The 15,851-nt window shown below is 42.0% G+C and overlaps 1 protein-coding gene across 37 annotated transcripts in view; it reads left to right on the plus strand.

Moving 5' to 3' along the window:
• The first annotated feature begins 9,838 nt into the window (after positions 1-9,838).
• The window catches only part of BIN1 (bridging integrator 1), a 76,125-nt gene continuing 70,112 nt past the window's right edge, over positions 9,839-15,851 (plus strand). For all 37 annotated transcript variants that reach the window (XR_014947888.1, XM_085552256.1, XM_085552260.1 and 34 more), the window contains exon 1: positions 9,839-10,010. Coding sequence is in view for 36 of the 37 variants with exons in the window: in XM_085552256.1 (XP_085408382.1) it covers positions 9,927-10,010 (84 nt within the window). In the remaining variant the exon portion in view is untranslated. The remainder of the gene's footprint in view (positions 10,011-15,851) is intronic.

Consider the following 15,851-nt stretch of genomic DNA (forward strand, 5'->3'; position numbering starts at 1 on the left):
TATGTAAGTTCCGGTTCTTATTTTATTGCTAATTATAATTGTGTTTTTCTTTAGTATCCTGTAGTTTTTCACTTTCTAGATAGAACTGGAAAGTTCACTATTGTATGAGAAATCACTTTTTCGGCTAGAACAGAAGGGGATTAATACGAGAATTAAAGGTGTATAGTGACCCAGTTGTAGGAGAGTTATATTAAAAGTACTGCCATGATGGAGGAAAGTTGCTGTCAAAGTTACATAATTAATGTGGACTGGTCATGATGTCATATTTTGATTAATGATGAGTGCTTAATACCAAGGAGAGTGTAAATGATATAAAGATCAGTGGAAGAAAAAGTGGGGAGAAAACAACATAGAATGAAGATGGAATGGAATTCAATAGCAAAATGTGCTTTTTGGGAATAAAAAGATTTATCCGAGGAGATCCCCAGTTGAAAAAGAAGTGCGCAGACATGGCTATGAATTGTAAGTATGTAGAAATGGTGACAAAAATGTGACCTCAGAAGAGGTATCAGATGAAAATGCCTGGTAGAGATGAGGAAAAAAATAGGTGAGGCTGCATCTGTAATGCTTTGTACAGTTTGATTATTTGTTCAAGAATTATGGAATTTGAGTTGAACAGGTATTGTGGCTTCTAAGATTATCGGGTTAATAAAAAAAGTTTCTATGTGTGGAGTAAGGGTTACATCTATGATATATTTTACTCTGCCTACCTGCAATTTAAGCAGACTAGAACAGAAGCTTGCAGATCCAGCACTGGTGCATCTGAAGGCTATGTGACTTATTAGAACTTGTTTCTTTGGGCATGAATCTGTACTAGCTTGATTGCACATTTTCAAATTGGATTTGGTAGGAGATAGAGGAGCCATGGATATCTGCTAGCAATTAATTGTATCTTAATAAAAACAAAACAATTCCTATGGGCAATCGAGAGAGTAGAAATTGAGAGAGGAGATAAAACATTCTCTTCCAATACCTGTGAGTGTTTATCCCTTAAAGTAAAGGGCAGTGCTGCCCAAAGCAGGTATCTCCAGGTGGTAAGCTGAATGAATGAAAACACTGCAACTGGTTATTAAGAAACAGAATTCCTTTGTTGTCTCTGTAAGAAATTCCTCTTTTTTTTTTTTTTTTAACATAATTACTCTTTTTATTCTCTTTTATTTTTTTATTTTTTAATGATAATCCATAAATTCAAAATCAGAATCACTGTATTCAGTCAGTCTGTTCTCTGTTTTTTCCCCCTCTATTGCAGGTACATAGACCTGAAAGGAATCTGAATGCAGTGGTGAAGTAGTCATACCTCAGCAAAATTTTATGTTAGTGGTGAGTGAAACTTACAGGTTCCTTGAGTATCCAGTGCTGATGTGGCTGTGAAGATGGAGAGTAGCGTGGCTGGCAGCTATGAGATTGAGAGAAGAAGGCAATAGGGGGATGTTGGGAGGTAGATGGATGAGCTGTGCTGCTGAGCACACAATTGGGTAACGGAAGTAGAACTGTGCAAAGGGAAAGCTTTGGGGCTGTGCCAGACAGATAACCTGTGGAATCATGTGTTAGTTTGAAGTTAAGGAACAGTAGAGGTGAGTTAAGGGCTTTTTGTTTATAGGATGAGGGAGAAAAAGAAATGGAATAAGTGCAGTGTGGGTATCTGATGTGTGTACAATTACACCAATACAAAAATCCCATGTTTTGTTTTTTTTTTTAATGGAGTTTTTGCTTCTCATGTTATGTTTTCCATTGTTAATAATGTCTAAAAAACCAAGCTATCATATAATTATTAAAGATAAATATATCTGCTACACAAAATCAATATTCCCTGTGCTTAGTGCACACCTTTATATTTTCAATGGATTATTTTTCACAGAGCTTGCAGATGCCTGATTATTTCCCATGTTCATGTTCATTCTGAATTGAAAAACAAGCAAAACAAAGAAAAAAACCCTGCATGTATGTCTTACCACTATCTTAAAAAGAACTTAATCTGGGAGTTTCACTAATTGTCTATGCCATTTTCCTCAAAGAAAGCTCTGAAAATCCTTTAGTGTGGTTTTAGGTACCACTAGATGGTGCTGCTTTTCTAGTATTCCTTAGTAAATGACTGGTTGTGTACCTGAGGAAAAATAATAGTAGAAATGGCTAAAAGCCATGGACTTACTATAGCTCCCTAAAGATAGAGGGCTTTTGTTAAATATTTCACAAACTCTCGGCCATTCTATATGCAAGATGTGCTCAAATGGTGTTTGTTTGTGTGAATACTTGCTTAAAAGAGGACTTTGTAAATAGCTTGTTGGATGGTATGCTCAAAGTTTTATGTAGGTTTCCTCAGAGAAAATCCAGCCTATGCAGTCCCGTATGCCTTCTGCTGAAGTTTCACTTTAAGGGAGTTTGTTAATCATTAAGCTTTGGCAGTTAACCTGTTATCATGCAAAACTGGAAATAAAAACAGATGCTGCTCTGAAGAGATTACGTTGTAGCTGAGATAAGAGTAAAGAGGGCAGAAAGTATTTGAGAGGGATATTTCGCTTGTTTCAGGTTCCATTGTGAATTTCAGGCCTGTATTGTAGTAAGCAGTGGATCTTTTGACAACATTTAAAGGATGTTGCACCAATCTTGGCAATGCATGAAACAAGCTGTTTGCTGCCAAGTGTTTACCTAGTTGGGAAACAATTAAATTGAAGGGTAAACTCACTCAAGCAGCTCCCCCTGCTGAGATAAAAGGAAATCAGGGATATTGGATGTGTCTGAGGGATAAACAATTCCAAGAGAATATTTGCTGCAGTGGAGTTTCAGGATAAAGTCGGCTTGTATCATTTTAATATTTCAAATCAGCCAAAAGCAAAACTTCTGTATAAATCAGTGGATGAAAGGGATGAGCAACCTTGTTCAGAATGCATTGCTTTGGTATTTCTCAACTGGACTACAGAATGGCTGGGTTGCCTCTTAGCCTGTCAATTAAAAAGCAAATTAAGTAACCTGAAAATATAAGAGAAATGGCATTGCTATAAGCCAGAAGTGTTCATGTAGGCCTTTATCAAACTGACTTGATATGCATTATCTTCATTGTTTGTCTGAATATTGGCATTTAAAGGAAATTTGAACAGTTTCAGGTGCGTGCTGAAATACAGATTTGGAAAGGTATCATGTGAGATAAAGTAAGGCTCTAATGAAAGTGTTTCATACTGATCATGGAAAAAGAAGTCAAGTAAAAGCAATCAACTGTTAGAGTTGGTATTAAAAATAGCATCATGTGGCGTCTTTCTCTATAGAAAATGATGATAAAATTACAAAGCATTCCAAAATATAAAGGTCATTCATGAAGTGCTTCTGGGAAATGTCAAAGAGCTGTAGATAGTGGACTTGACTAGCATGATAAATGTATTATTGATGGAAAAATGTATAATACATCAACACCGACACATCTACAGTTACATTAGTCTGGTCTTAGAATAGAATTGTAACATGGAAAATCTGGGATATACACAAAGTGGAATGCACACAATGATCATTAGAGATGCAAACGTGTGCTAGAAGAGAAATCCTTGACCTGGATTTAAGGGAAACTGATAACAAGGGATGCTTTAAGTACTTTCCTGAAGGAAGTTCCTAAGTCACGTTTCAAACATTCCAGGTTTCAGCCATGTTTACATTAGCAATCAGATTCCTTTTATCAACCGGTTATCAACTCTTAGGCTTTGAATTGAATTAGTGTTTGCCTTGGTTTGCAATCGTGTGTGTAGACAATGGGAAGATTAAAAATCCTCATTTGAACAAGATTCTCTTATTCTCAGTAGCTCAGACTGTGAAGATCTTTATCTCTTTGTGCAGACAGGTAACCACCTGAATTTGCAAAAAAACTGCTAAATGCTCTGCAGACTTCATACCCCTTGAGAAGGGAAGCATAAACTCTAAATGATTAGAGAATAGGAAAGGCAAGTGAGGAATTAGTAATACATATCTTGGAGTGGCTTGGTCTAAGATACTACTGAAAAGTAAACCGGTACTTCACTGTGACGTTTATAGATGCATTTTCTTTGTTATTCCTCAAATTTGCAGATACTAAAAGGCATGATAATAACAATACCTCTATCAAACACCAGTCCGTTTCAGATGAAGCAGTGTGAAATAACACCTTTTGCACCAAATTAGTGCAAGAAGTAATCGTTTGCCGGTTGCTAGTCAGCTTAGTTTTGCAATGTATATAGGTCATCAGTGCCAGAAACAGCAGGCAGCCTCTCATCTCACTTCTGTCTGACGTCATATTTTAAAGGTGATTCAAAAAAAATCCCATTGGATGCAGATTTAAGATGCTAATCTTTGTTGGCAAAGGCTTCTAATTCATATCGTGATGCAGGAGATTAATCAACTCGCCAGCTAGTGCCGCAGGGAATGTCTACATTTGTCCATTCATTTTCTATGTGAGATTAAGTTGAAACATGAAAGGTCTAATCTAGCCATGCTACTCTAAGGAAGCGAACATCTCTTAATGTTTGTATGTTTGTGAGACAGTAGATTTTACATGCCCTATCAACAGTTTCAGAATTCTGAAATGCACTTTCTGCATCTACAGTAGAGATAAAGGTCTCCACTACTTCAAAAACAAACAAAACCAAAAAAGCACCATTTTTCTTTATAGAAAACGATTATGAAATTTCAGCAGGAAATGATTGCAGGACTTCTTGGATTATTGTATCACTATAAGGCTGTGAATAGCTGTTGTACTGGTAGGATTTGCTTCTGACTCCTACCTATTTGTGGCTCTATCTAGGAAATGTAGGGTTGCTTGCCTTGCTTGCTAAATGTTCACCATTTTAAGTCTTGATAAATTTGGAATGCATTAGCATGCAAGGAAGTAATATTCCTTTATCATTAATTTATGATCTTAGGAGATCTGACAGCATGCATACACCCAGAAGATAATGCTGTGCAAGATTATTCCTGTTGGGGCAGTTTGCTTTTTCTTCCTGTGGCTGAACTAACTGTGTGTTATGCAGGCCAAAAGCCTTGCATTGCAGAGCTCTGGTGGTTTCCAAGCAGTGCATTTTTGTAGTTTAGAGACCAAATTTTTCACCTCTAAAAAAAAACTATTGTGTTTCATGTCTTCTTTTAGCTTATGACTCAATGTTACAATCATCATTGCATGCTGGGAAGGAAACTACCATGGATGCCTTAAAAGATGTGAGAGAAGTTGAAATGGTGATTGCCATCTTTGGTTTTTATTTCTTTCCCTTCCTTCCCTTCCTTCCCTTCCTTCCCTTCCTTCCCTTCCTTCCCTTCCTTCCCTTCCTTCCCTTCCTTCCCTTCCTTCCCTTCCTTCCCTTCCTTCCCTTCCTTCCCTTCCTTCCCTTCCTTCCCTTCCTTCCCTTCCTTCCCTTCCTTCCCTTCCTTCCCTTCCTTCCCTTCCTTCCCTTCCTTCCCTTCCTTCCCTTCCTTCCCTTCCTTGTTTTTGGTCTTGGTTTTCTTTATGTTTTTTTAATTCAGACTTAGAAGTTTTCTACCTGTATTAAAACATATTAGTGTGATTCCAAAAGGTAGAGTTTTTAGAGAACATCCCTTGTTGCAAAATTCCTTGTTAAAATGTTGAGATACTGCAACATTTCCAAACTTGTTCTTTGGCTTTCAGTATAGAAAAGAAGAAATAATGTTCATTTCTCTCACTCGTTCAGTGTTACGGTAAGAAAAATTTCTGCACTTTAAGATGGTCAGTTGGTAGGTTTATGTGATAGAGCTGCCTTGCCTCAAAATAGGGTTTTGAAACAAAACAGAGATTTAGCTTGACATGTTTGTTCCTTCTAGCACACTGATGACTCTGCTATCTGTGTACACAAGACGGTGACTCATTCAACCATCAAGGATGCTTTCTTTAAGAGTCGCAATATTGTCTGTTAAATTTGGCAGGGACACTTCAGGATGTCAGAGTATTCAGTGACATCTAAAAATGTCAGAGAACCCACTTGTGAAAAGAGGTAAATGCATGTTAATTAGGAGACTCTTCATCTGAAATCTAAATCTCAATACTATTTCAATGTCAATCGTGGATCAAATATTTATCTATAAATAAAAGAAGATTTGATCGACTAAATTCAGAAACAGAGACATATTGGCAGCAATTGGGTAAAGTATTTAGAGTTTAGGTTAGACTCCAGAGTGGAACAGCAAAGAGTTATTCACAGTAAAAGCCGTTTTGATGGGATCATCCGCTCTTTGTCCTCAGAACTGCCAATGCATCACTCTTGATTTTCCAGACATATGCCTATGCTGATGATAGAGCTCTCATAAGTTTTTTTGTAGTGAAGGAGTTGCTCAGTCTTGTTGTCAAGGAAATTAATGGAGGTTGTCAGTAAAGGGAAGCAGGGAGGAAGACATTGCATCTGCAATGAACATCATATCGTGATATGATATCTCTTGTGAGACTATGCAAGGTAGGCTATGTTTTCTACTACAGTTGTAAACTGACGTAGGAATATGTGGAGTGATTTAGAATTAATTTCCATTTCTTAGATATTTTATTAGCATGTAGATGAATTCTCAGAATTCAGAGCTGAGCTGGGTTTGTTTCATCTTGGTTTTGTTTTAAGGAGCAAAAAGCACAATCAGCAAGGCCTTATCTTATGTTAGGGCAACAACTTCCTGATCCTTCCCAGCATCTTCCTGCAAGAGAACAGAGGAAGAGTTTGCCTAAGAATACAGTCAGTCAGAAAGGAATGCTAGGAATAACCAAAATACGGTGGAAGTGATGTCTGAATTACCCTTGGCAAATGTTCTTATCAAGTTAAACACAGAGATAGAAGTGATGACTTTCTGAATATTGTCCCAGAAAAGCTCACGATTGTAAATGGATAGAAGGCAGTGAAGAAGCTGCTTAAAGGCAAGGTTCCTTTAAGTTGATGAGATTTTGCTACATAATCTATTTTATGTTATTTCTTGTTTTTGAGTGTTTTAAATAAATCCCTCAACTGGCATCATAAAGCAAGGAAGTGCTGCTGGCACTCAGGCCATCTGACTTCTAGTGTTACTGCCAGAGTCAGTCCAAAACAAGACCATGACTCCAAGCAGCCAGTCCTTGAGGAAATTTAAAATGAGAGCCTCAGCTTTGAATACTGACAAAGAATCATATTTATAGACCTATAATGTGTTATATTTACTTGGGATTACTTAAACAAGAAACATATTCATTTAGTTGTATGAATGTTGGAAACCACTGAACAGCCAATTTAAAAATCTCTCATTGAAATGAACTGGATTCTGTATTAACCATGTTGCCACCAGCAGCAGGGAAGCAGATATGTTTTGATTATCACAGCTTGCAGCTCTAAATGCACAAGCTGCAATTAAAGGGTTCAAGTCAGAGATGCTGAAAGATGTATTGCTGAAATCAATCTTTAGAATATAATATTTTATACCAATTTATGTTAGGATTTATTCCAAAAAAACAAAACCATTTCTGCTCCCAGATGGACAGATTTGGCAAAAACAAGAATAAAAAACAAGTAACAATTTGTGCCATGAAGGCGTTACATTTTATCTAACCTACAAAGTGATAGAATCCAACCCACAAAGCACTTAAACATATGCTTAACTGTAAACAGGTGAGCAGCTCGTCTGTCTTTGATGAGCAAGAAGTGAAATGCACTTGTGGGGCTTAAACCTAACACAGGCATTACTGATTAGAGTATCAATCAATTTAGAATACAATAAAAAAAAAACAAAAGTATATCCTGTAAATACCTGCATTGTGGTGTTGTATTTGTCATACTTCTTTTCTTGCTTGTGAACTGTGTGAGTCATACTATCACCTGGGAGATGGACTGCAGGCAGGTTTCATAACCCAACTGGCTTTCTTCAGTTATCTGAGCTATTTGTCTTATCTCCCTCTGCAGCTAAGGGGGGTGGGAGACATTCCTAGAAGATGTTTTATCTGCTGCTTTGGCAGTACTGATTTCTCAGGTGACTATAGATGCTTATCTGACCTCAGCTTAGATCAGCCTAGATGGATTCAGCTGGTTACAGCTGGGAGAAATGAAGTGTCCTAGGGTCTCAAATTAGACAACTATGCATGTATTGAACCTAATGAATCTCATTGCAGGAGCTGGATGTATCAAGTTCTATGCCTTTAGACTCCACTCATGCAGAATCTAATTTGTAAAAATGAGATCAAACAATGGTGGGTAGATACGAGACTGAAAACCGCTCCTGTCCACAAAGCAAAATATTTCAGCGTATATCAGCTGGTTAAAAAAATGGCTTATATAAATTTAATTCAAATGTTTGGCCTGTTCTAGTATGTGATGTTCAACTGGATCATGCTGGGGGAATACCTCTTGTGCCACACCTGGAGCCTGGCAAATGCTTTGCAGCTGTAGTGCTGATCCAATGGAGCACAGGAGCAACTGGGAAATGACTCATGCTGTGAGATGGATGCTTGCTGTTAATCCTAGCTTTAAAAACGTACTGGGTTTGTCATCAGTTTTCATTGTGGTGAATGTGGGTGTCTGGCCACCTTTGTTTCACAATTGTCTGTTTTTCAGCTTATGTGCTGCAGACTCAACCTCTTTTCACTTGAAAGGACACGTTCAAACAAAAATCCTTCAGAAAGAGAGGCCATAGACAGGAGAAGTAAATACGTGAGGTAGAATACAGAGGAATGTGTTCTGTCCCTGAAGCATCTGCTATTTTATATTTGATGTGGCAAATACTTAATCACATGTGCATCTTTCTCTCAGGCTCTCTCTCAAGTAATCACTGTTAATGTTTTTCTGTTGCTTCAGATTGCAGTGGTGAGTACTGCACTAACTCCCTGCGTGCATGAAATTCTGGAGGTAGATATTTTCATCTGGCAAAATAAAGACTCTGAAATCATCTGGAAACACAGTTCAGTTTTACTACCATCTTTCTATTAAATTAAGCTTAAGAGATGCACATCTCCTTAAAGGAAAAGCAAATTCCTTCAATATCTGAATTGTCTCTCAGGTGTGTTGGTTTGGCTGATATGCTGGGTGCTGCATTCATATAGCAATAAGCCCAGTGTACAGATGCAGCTAGGAAGGAGTCTATTGTGAGGAACTGGAGGGAACTTTGGGGCTGAGTATTAGGATTCCAGTTTTTCAGGAAGCAGAACTTTGTCCTGTGTTGTAAAGGAGCAGTTTCATGGAATGTATTTGCACAGCGGGTGGGTATAGGAGGGCAGGATGGAGGCCTGGCTGGGTGCAGGCTGTGGCATGGCAGAGTGTGCTGTGCAGTCAGGAGTACAGGGCAGACAGGAGGCACGGTGCACACCTGGGCCAGCCATGACAGTGCTAAAATACTGGTCACACCTACAGAACAATGCGATGCAGACTAAGGTACTGTGAATTCCAGGGTTTAGGTGTGCAAAGTTGTGCCCTGCTTGGTTTCTTCTAGTAGGTGTGCAGCACCTTCTGCAGCGGTGCTTGACACCAGTGTTACTCTGTGATGGAAGCAATGAACCACTATGTGTGGCTATGCTGAATCCAAATTGCTGTGCACAAGTGAAAATAGCGAAGATGGGCATCCATCCCAGCGTCCCTATGAACACTCTGGTCAGTTGATTTTTTTTTCCCACTTCTGAAAGAGATGAGAGCGAGGTGAGGGCATTTACCTGCATGCCACAGCGGGCTGGTACATAAAGAACCAAACATATGGATCCAAGAATATAAACGTCTCACGTTAAAGAGCCCACACCATCACGTAAGCTCCATGTGCAGCCGTACAATTAAGGCAGAGCTTCCTGCGGGCAGTGCCGCTGCTGCCCCCTCCCGGGACGGCGCTGCCCCTTTAAGGCGGCGCGGCGCTCTGTCCCTTTAAAAGGCGGCTCCGTGGGCCGGGCGCTGTTGGCCGTGGCCATTGTCTCCCGCCGGGTTTTCCCCCCCTTCCCGCCGGCCCGGCGCTCTCAGCCGCCCGTTAAAAGAGCAGGCAAGATGGCCGAGCTGGGCAGCAAAGGGGTGACGGCCGGTAAGATCGCCAGCAACGTGCAGAAGAAGCTCACCAGGGCGCAGGAGAAGGTGAGGGAGCGGGGCCGGGTCTGTCGAGGGCGAGGACTGACGGGAGGCGATGTGGGCGCTGCCGGGGGAGGTGCGGAGCCGGCTGCGTGCTTAGGGAGCACCGCTGTGTTGTATGGCATCGCCAACGGAACCTCGGGGTTGTGCCCGGGCTTGTGCGGCTTCTCGCAGGGCCGGGGCTCGGCTGCTCCGTCAGCCGCTGTGAGCGCTCCGCCGCGGGGTGACATTGACTGAATAAGGACGGGTGCGCGTCCGAGGGCGGAGGGTGATCGGATCAGAGCCGCGCTCGTGTTCCCTGCGGTTATCTTATTCCCTGCGGTTATCTTTAGCGCCGCGTTTAATCCGGGAGGTTTGGGGGTGGCTGCTGCGCTGGCCTCGGCCCCGACGGTGTTACAAAACGCAGCGGAGCCCAGACACATCGGGCCTAACGCTGTCTCTGCCCTCGGTCTCTCCATGCGGCTTTCCGTGCCGCAGCTCCTGGCGGTGACAGCAGACCTGCTCGCCGTATTCCCTCCCTGCCAGCCACAAGGTGGCAACCATATTTTGATCTGATCTCAAGGTGGGTGATGCAGGCTGAGCTCCCGGCCTGCTGATGGAGCGCGCACCGGTGCAGCGTGGCTGCCGGGCCCTTCCTCGCTCTTAACGTGCAGGTTCCCTTCCAAAAGGAAGAGTGTTCACCAAGTGCTCCCACCAGGACGAGTAGCTGCTTCCCTTGCTTGTTCCCTGATGATGATGGGGGATATGGGAATGACAGTAAGAATCGAGAGCGCAGCCATATCTTGTAGGGAATTTGCTCGGTCTGAAATCAGTTTTTTATCACTGTACCCAAAAAACAGACAGCTATTTTCCCTTCGAGGAGGAAAGGAAAGCAAAACATAAAGCACTTAACCAGCGAACACAGTTTCTAGGCCCTTTAGCTGTTATTATCCTAATACAAACAATGCAACTTCTCTCTCTTGGCTCTCAGTAAGAATAAAAGGCATTGATTGCTTACTTTGTCCCCTTCACACACTGCTTGTAACAATTCCTCTTTTGTGGAGTTCCTGGTGTTTCACCTTTGTCTTGAAGGGGCAGAGTGTCACTGGGCAAGCACATGGATGTAGGTTTCCTGGCTTGTGAGGAGAGCTACGGCTGAGTGGGAGAGAAGGCATCAGCGTTCATAGCACAACACTGGTTATGTGCTGTTATGTCATTTCCTTTTAAAGTAGGCACACTGTTTAACAGGAAGGGTAAACCTATCTAGGAATAAGGACCAGGTTTAAAAGCAAAACCAAAATATCAATTAAGTAGAAGCTTGTATAGGTGTACCTGAGTGCCCAGCAAACCAAGAGCTTTAAAATGTATTGGATGTTTCTGATGGAAGCTGAATGAGGTTGAACTTTCCTTTTCCACGCAAGTACAAATTGACGCTTAAACAAGCTGACAACGTTCTTTTTACGTATCCTCCTTCAACTTCAATTTAAGATAAAAATGGTTCTCTTCAGAGGGATGTCTCCCTCCCAGCTTGAGCCCAAAGGCTTTGACTTCAGCAGTTTCCTTCATGGTGAATTTAAGCCTTGTGTTGAGCAAAGAATGATGTCTTTTTGTTCAACGCAGAATTCACACTGGAACACTGTACACATCCTTTTTTTCTCCCTTCTGAGATGGCTATTATGTAAAGTATGTAAGATATTCCTTCAGAAGTGCTGTTTGTTTTGAGCCTTTCAGCAAAACTATTGGCTATTTTTGGAAGGCGGTTTCTCAATTCAGCAGGAAATATGGGGCAGAATGGTTGACTGTGCTGTTTGCAAATGGGCTGTGCACCCTTTTAATCCCTCTTCAAGAGTAGCCCCAAGCATAATGCTTAGCAATAGTCTTCCTTTTATCCTATGAAATGTATGAAGGAAGTTGAGAGCAGCGCCTTGGTGCTACATGGCAGCTCTGGTGTGAGGAGCCTCCTCTGGGAGATCCCAGGAGTGGGCTGAGCTCATGGGGTGGGGTTTTGTTTCTTGTCTAGCAGAGTCCTCATCCCAGGGATTCAGAGATGGAAAGAGGGGATGGGCTGTGGGGCACAAACTGGGGGATGTGAATTGCCTGGAGATTAACAGGCATTTCTTAGGGGACAAACTGTAAACTTGGTGTTGGGAAGGGAGTTCTCCTCAGGAGCTTTTCTTGTTTGTTTGTTTTTTGTGTGTGTGAGGAGTAGAAAGGAATGAACTTACATTTTCCTGTCTGGACTCTGACAGATTCTGTCTGATTAGAGCAGTGGGCTCTTGCTCTTTTCATTTGGACCAAATGGAAGGTCTGAAATTAGGTTTCTGTGAAGTGTGCTGCAGTGCAACAAAGCATTTCAATGCCAGTAAACCAGAGGTTTCCACTAAAGCATTGCGGCCCAACATTGAGAAACAACCAAGGACGTTGGCCTTGAAAAGGAAGGCAGAGGAGTGCTTTGTGCTTTTGGCAGCGCTTCTTGGCTGTGGCCTGGTTTCCCAATTCTTCTTTTTCCAATTAATTTGTCTGATGTAACAATCCTTTCTGGATGCTGCCTGTGCTGCTGGTATACCCCAAGTATAGCTACAGTTGTTCTTTTGCTGCTCTGACCTAAAACCTTTTTTCCTAGAGAGCTCCCTGGGAAAGCACTTTATACTTTCTCAAGAAGATAAAGCTTATGTGACAGATAGAATCTAAGAGGTGCTTTGTGTCTAGGTGTGGCTGGAAAACAGGCAATGGAGAGAGGAGGGAGAGCTGAATGAATGCCCCTAATGTACAGATGGTTCCAGTATGAGCTCAGACTGTATTGCTGGATATTGGATAATCTGCGTGGGGCAGGGAGGAGATGAAACAGGACACCGTGCTCCACATGTTTACTTGCCAATCAAACCATCATTGCCCTGCTGAAGGTACCCCTCTGTCTGTGTTGGCAGCAGGTTTCTTTTAAGCAGAATCTCACTGATGGATGGTTTTTCTGATTAGAAAAGGCTGAGTCCAATTCCTGGTTGCTTTACGTTCACTGTGAGTTCTAGTCTTACAGCCAGTCCTCTTCAGTGCCATTCTGTGAGATCACGTTATTAAAGTGGCTGTAAGGTTTCTTTTCAATGAAGAGCTTTGGTGAGGCTCTGGGCAGGGTATAGTTAGTGTTGCAGAACTCATTGGTTGAATTGGTGCTATCAAACTAATGTCTGTGCTCTCCATTCATCATGCATGCTGGTTCTTTCAGACACTGTTGTATTTTGCAGTATTGTAACTTTGGGAGGAAGAGTAAAAAGTAATGGGTGCTTTCTTCAGTTCCTGACCCTTTGGGCTGAGCGACAAGGTGCTTTGTTTGGAACCAGATGGGTTGTAAAGCCCCAGTTCTACAAACTTTTTGCATAACAAGAGGGTTTCTTTGGTTGGCAGCTATTAGAGTGGCTATTTTTTCCCTGTAGTGGCGGTGATAGGACACCTGAGCTGCACACTGTGTGCATTCTGCAGCTTCTCTAGGATCATCTTGCAGCCCTGGCTCCTACCTGTGTTACATGCCATTAGCCCAAGCATAACAAGTGGGCTAGCAAAGTCAGTGTGTACAGATCTGCTTCTGCTTTAAATCTGAATAAAGCTTCCTAAGGGAGCTGCAGGCATGTGGAATAGAGTGAAGCACTGAGGTCCAGTTTGACGTCAGCCTCCACTTAGGATTTCTCTTGAGGAACTTTGTTTGCTGTTCTTTGACATCTGCAAGATTGGGTATGTGAGCACCAGCGAACCTGTGCTGCTCTGGTGTCTGTGCTGAGCTACTGCTGGAAGGGGCCAATCCTCGATAAGGAACTGGAACAGGGAATGTCATTGACATGGCACTGTAGTTAAAATCTGTTTTAAATATGGCTTTGGTTTGTCAAGACAGAAGTGAAAAACCTTTGCAGGAATGCTTGTGCTGTCAGCCATGGTGCAAGGAATAGTCCATCTCAGCAGGTGGATCTCATTTCAGCTGTCACGTGCTACATCTGCTGGCTTTGCTGCCTCTGCAGCTGCTTGACCTGCATCAAGCTGGCAGGTACTGCAGGGTAGGCCCAGTCCCTCTTATTCCTAGAATAAGAAAATAGAGTTTTTAACAGAAAGCAGGATCAGTGGATCTTTTCTTCATATAGGTTACTTTTATTATGCCAGCTTGGTTATGTTTTTGTCTCTTAGCTGCTACTCAGAAAGTAAATCTCTTTTAATTTGTACTTCTGTGCTTTGAAGGAACAGCTGTGATACACGCAAATAGGAGCAGCGCAAGGTGATCAAGTCTCATGGTTGCTTAATATGTGTGGGTTGTTTTTTTTCCCCCACAAGTTTCTCCTTGGCTGCTGGTGAGCGCTCAGGAGGGATTGGGACACTGGGTGTAATGGGGAAGACTTAGAAGCTGGAGCTCAGGGCACTGCACAGACCTGGACAAGTCTATGAAGCAGCTGTGTCATGCATGATGAACTGAGGATCAGGCCATGTTTGCACACACCTCTGGAAGTACACGTGCATAACACGTCTTTTTCTGTACAGAATATGGTGGGGTAAACCTGCTCGGAGCTGGTGGCTTAAAGCCTTTGCTGAAGTGTTTCTAGAGAGACAGGGTAGTTGAGACAGCAATTAGGAAATTCTTGAAGGCCAGACAGTGCTGTGATTCTTTCTGTTTCTTTGCTCAGAAGAAAGGAGAAGTCTGGGTAGCAGTTTCTTAATATAAGCTGCCAGACAAGATGGAGAGTGTAAACTTTACCAGTAAGGATGAAAGGAGGAAAATAGTGATTAACAGCAGCTAATCCTGTTGTAAAAGCCACGGGCTGCCTTTAATCTCTTGATGATACTTAGATACCACAGCCTGAAGCACTGGCCTCTGCAGAGGCTTGATGTGCAGACTCAGAAATCTGGTAACCTGTTCTAGAGTGATTTAGTTTTTGGCCACTTCTTTGCTGATGCTTTAACCCTGCAGTAACTAGTGTGTCTGAAAACACAGCTGAAATGCTTATGGTTTTAACTTTGTGCTGCTTGGCTTGATTGCACCGTAGATAAATCCAGAAACAGCACCAGTTGGCTTAACCAACTCGGAGCCGAATATCAGGGTATTTGCAGAATGAGTGATTGCATCACATTGGATTCATTTGGGATGGTGCCAGTGATGGATGTACACATATGCATAATATATATAAAGATATAAAGAAATATGGAGATGTAGAGCTATGAACCTTTTGTCCTTAATGGAACTGCTGATCCTGAAGCTCTCTGCTGCCCTTACAAGTAACGTGACACGTTCCTGTAAATGGGAGTAAGTCTTGTGACAGTACCAGCTCTGAGATCTGGGTGTGGACGGACTACATTTATTTCCATTCTTCTTTCCTCAGCTACTATGGGGGGAAAAAAGGGCGAAAACTTGAGGGGAAAGCATTGTATTTAAAAAACATGCAGGGAGTTAATTAGTTTAATTTGGGTGTTCAGCTCCTGGATTTTGAGTTGTCAGGCAGTAGGGCAGTGTCTGAAGGTCCTTTCATCCCACTCCATCTTTGAGTGGAACTAATTCTCGTTCCAATGTGACACCAAAAAGGGGAGCGAGTTGTTGTGGCAGGGGACAGCATGTTTCAAGGATTGTTTTGGAAACACACTTTGAAAGGGATGCCAAGTTCAGAGACAGAAACAATGCTCAGGAAAAGTTTATTTGTTCAGATATAGAAATACGCTTGGGTTCTGTGTGGAAACACAAGGTTCCCTGGTGTAGGACTGAGTCATTGTCCTCGTGTGTATTGAACTGACTCGTCTTCTGGACTGATTTTTCTCCTTTATTGGCTTAGGCTGAGTATCATTGCAGAAGATCAAGCCTAGCTGTGCCTTAATAGGCTACAGCCACTGAGAGACCATAGCCAT

The sequence above is a fragment of the Coturnix japonica genome, chromosome 7 (assembly GCF_054131305.1).
Source record: "Coturnix japonica strain WE chromosome 7, WE-NBRP24, whole genome shotgun sequence".
Classification (NCBI taxonomy): domain Eukaryota; kingdom Metazoa; phylum Chordata; class Aves; order Galliformes; family Phasianidae; genus Coturnix; species Coturnix japonica.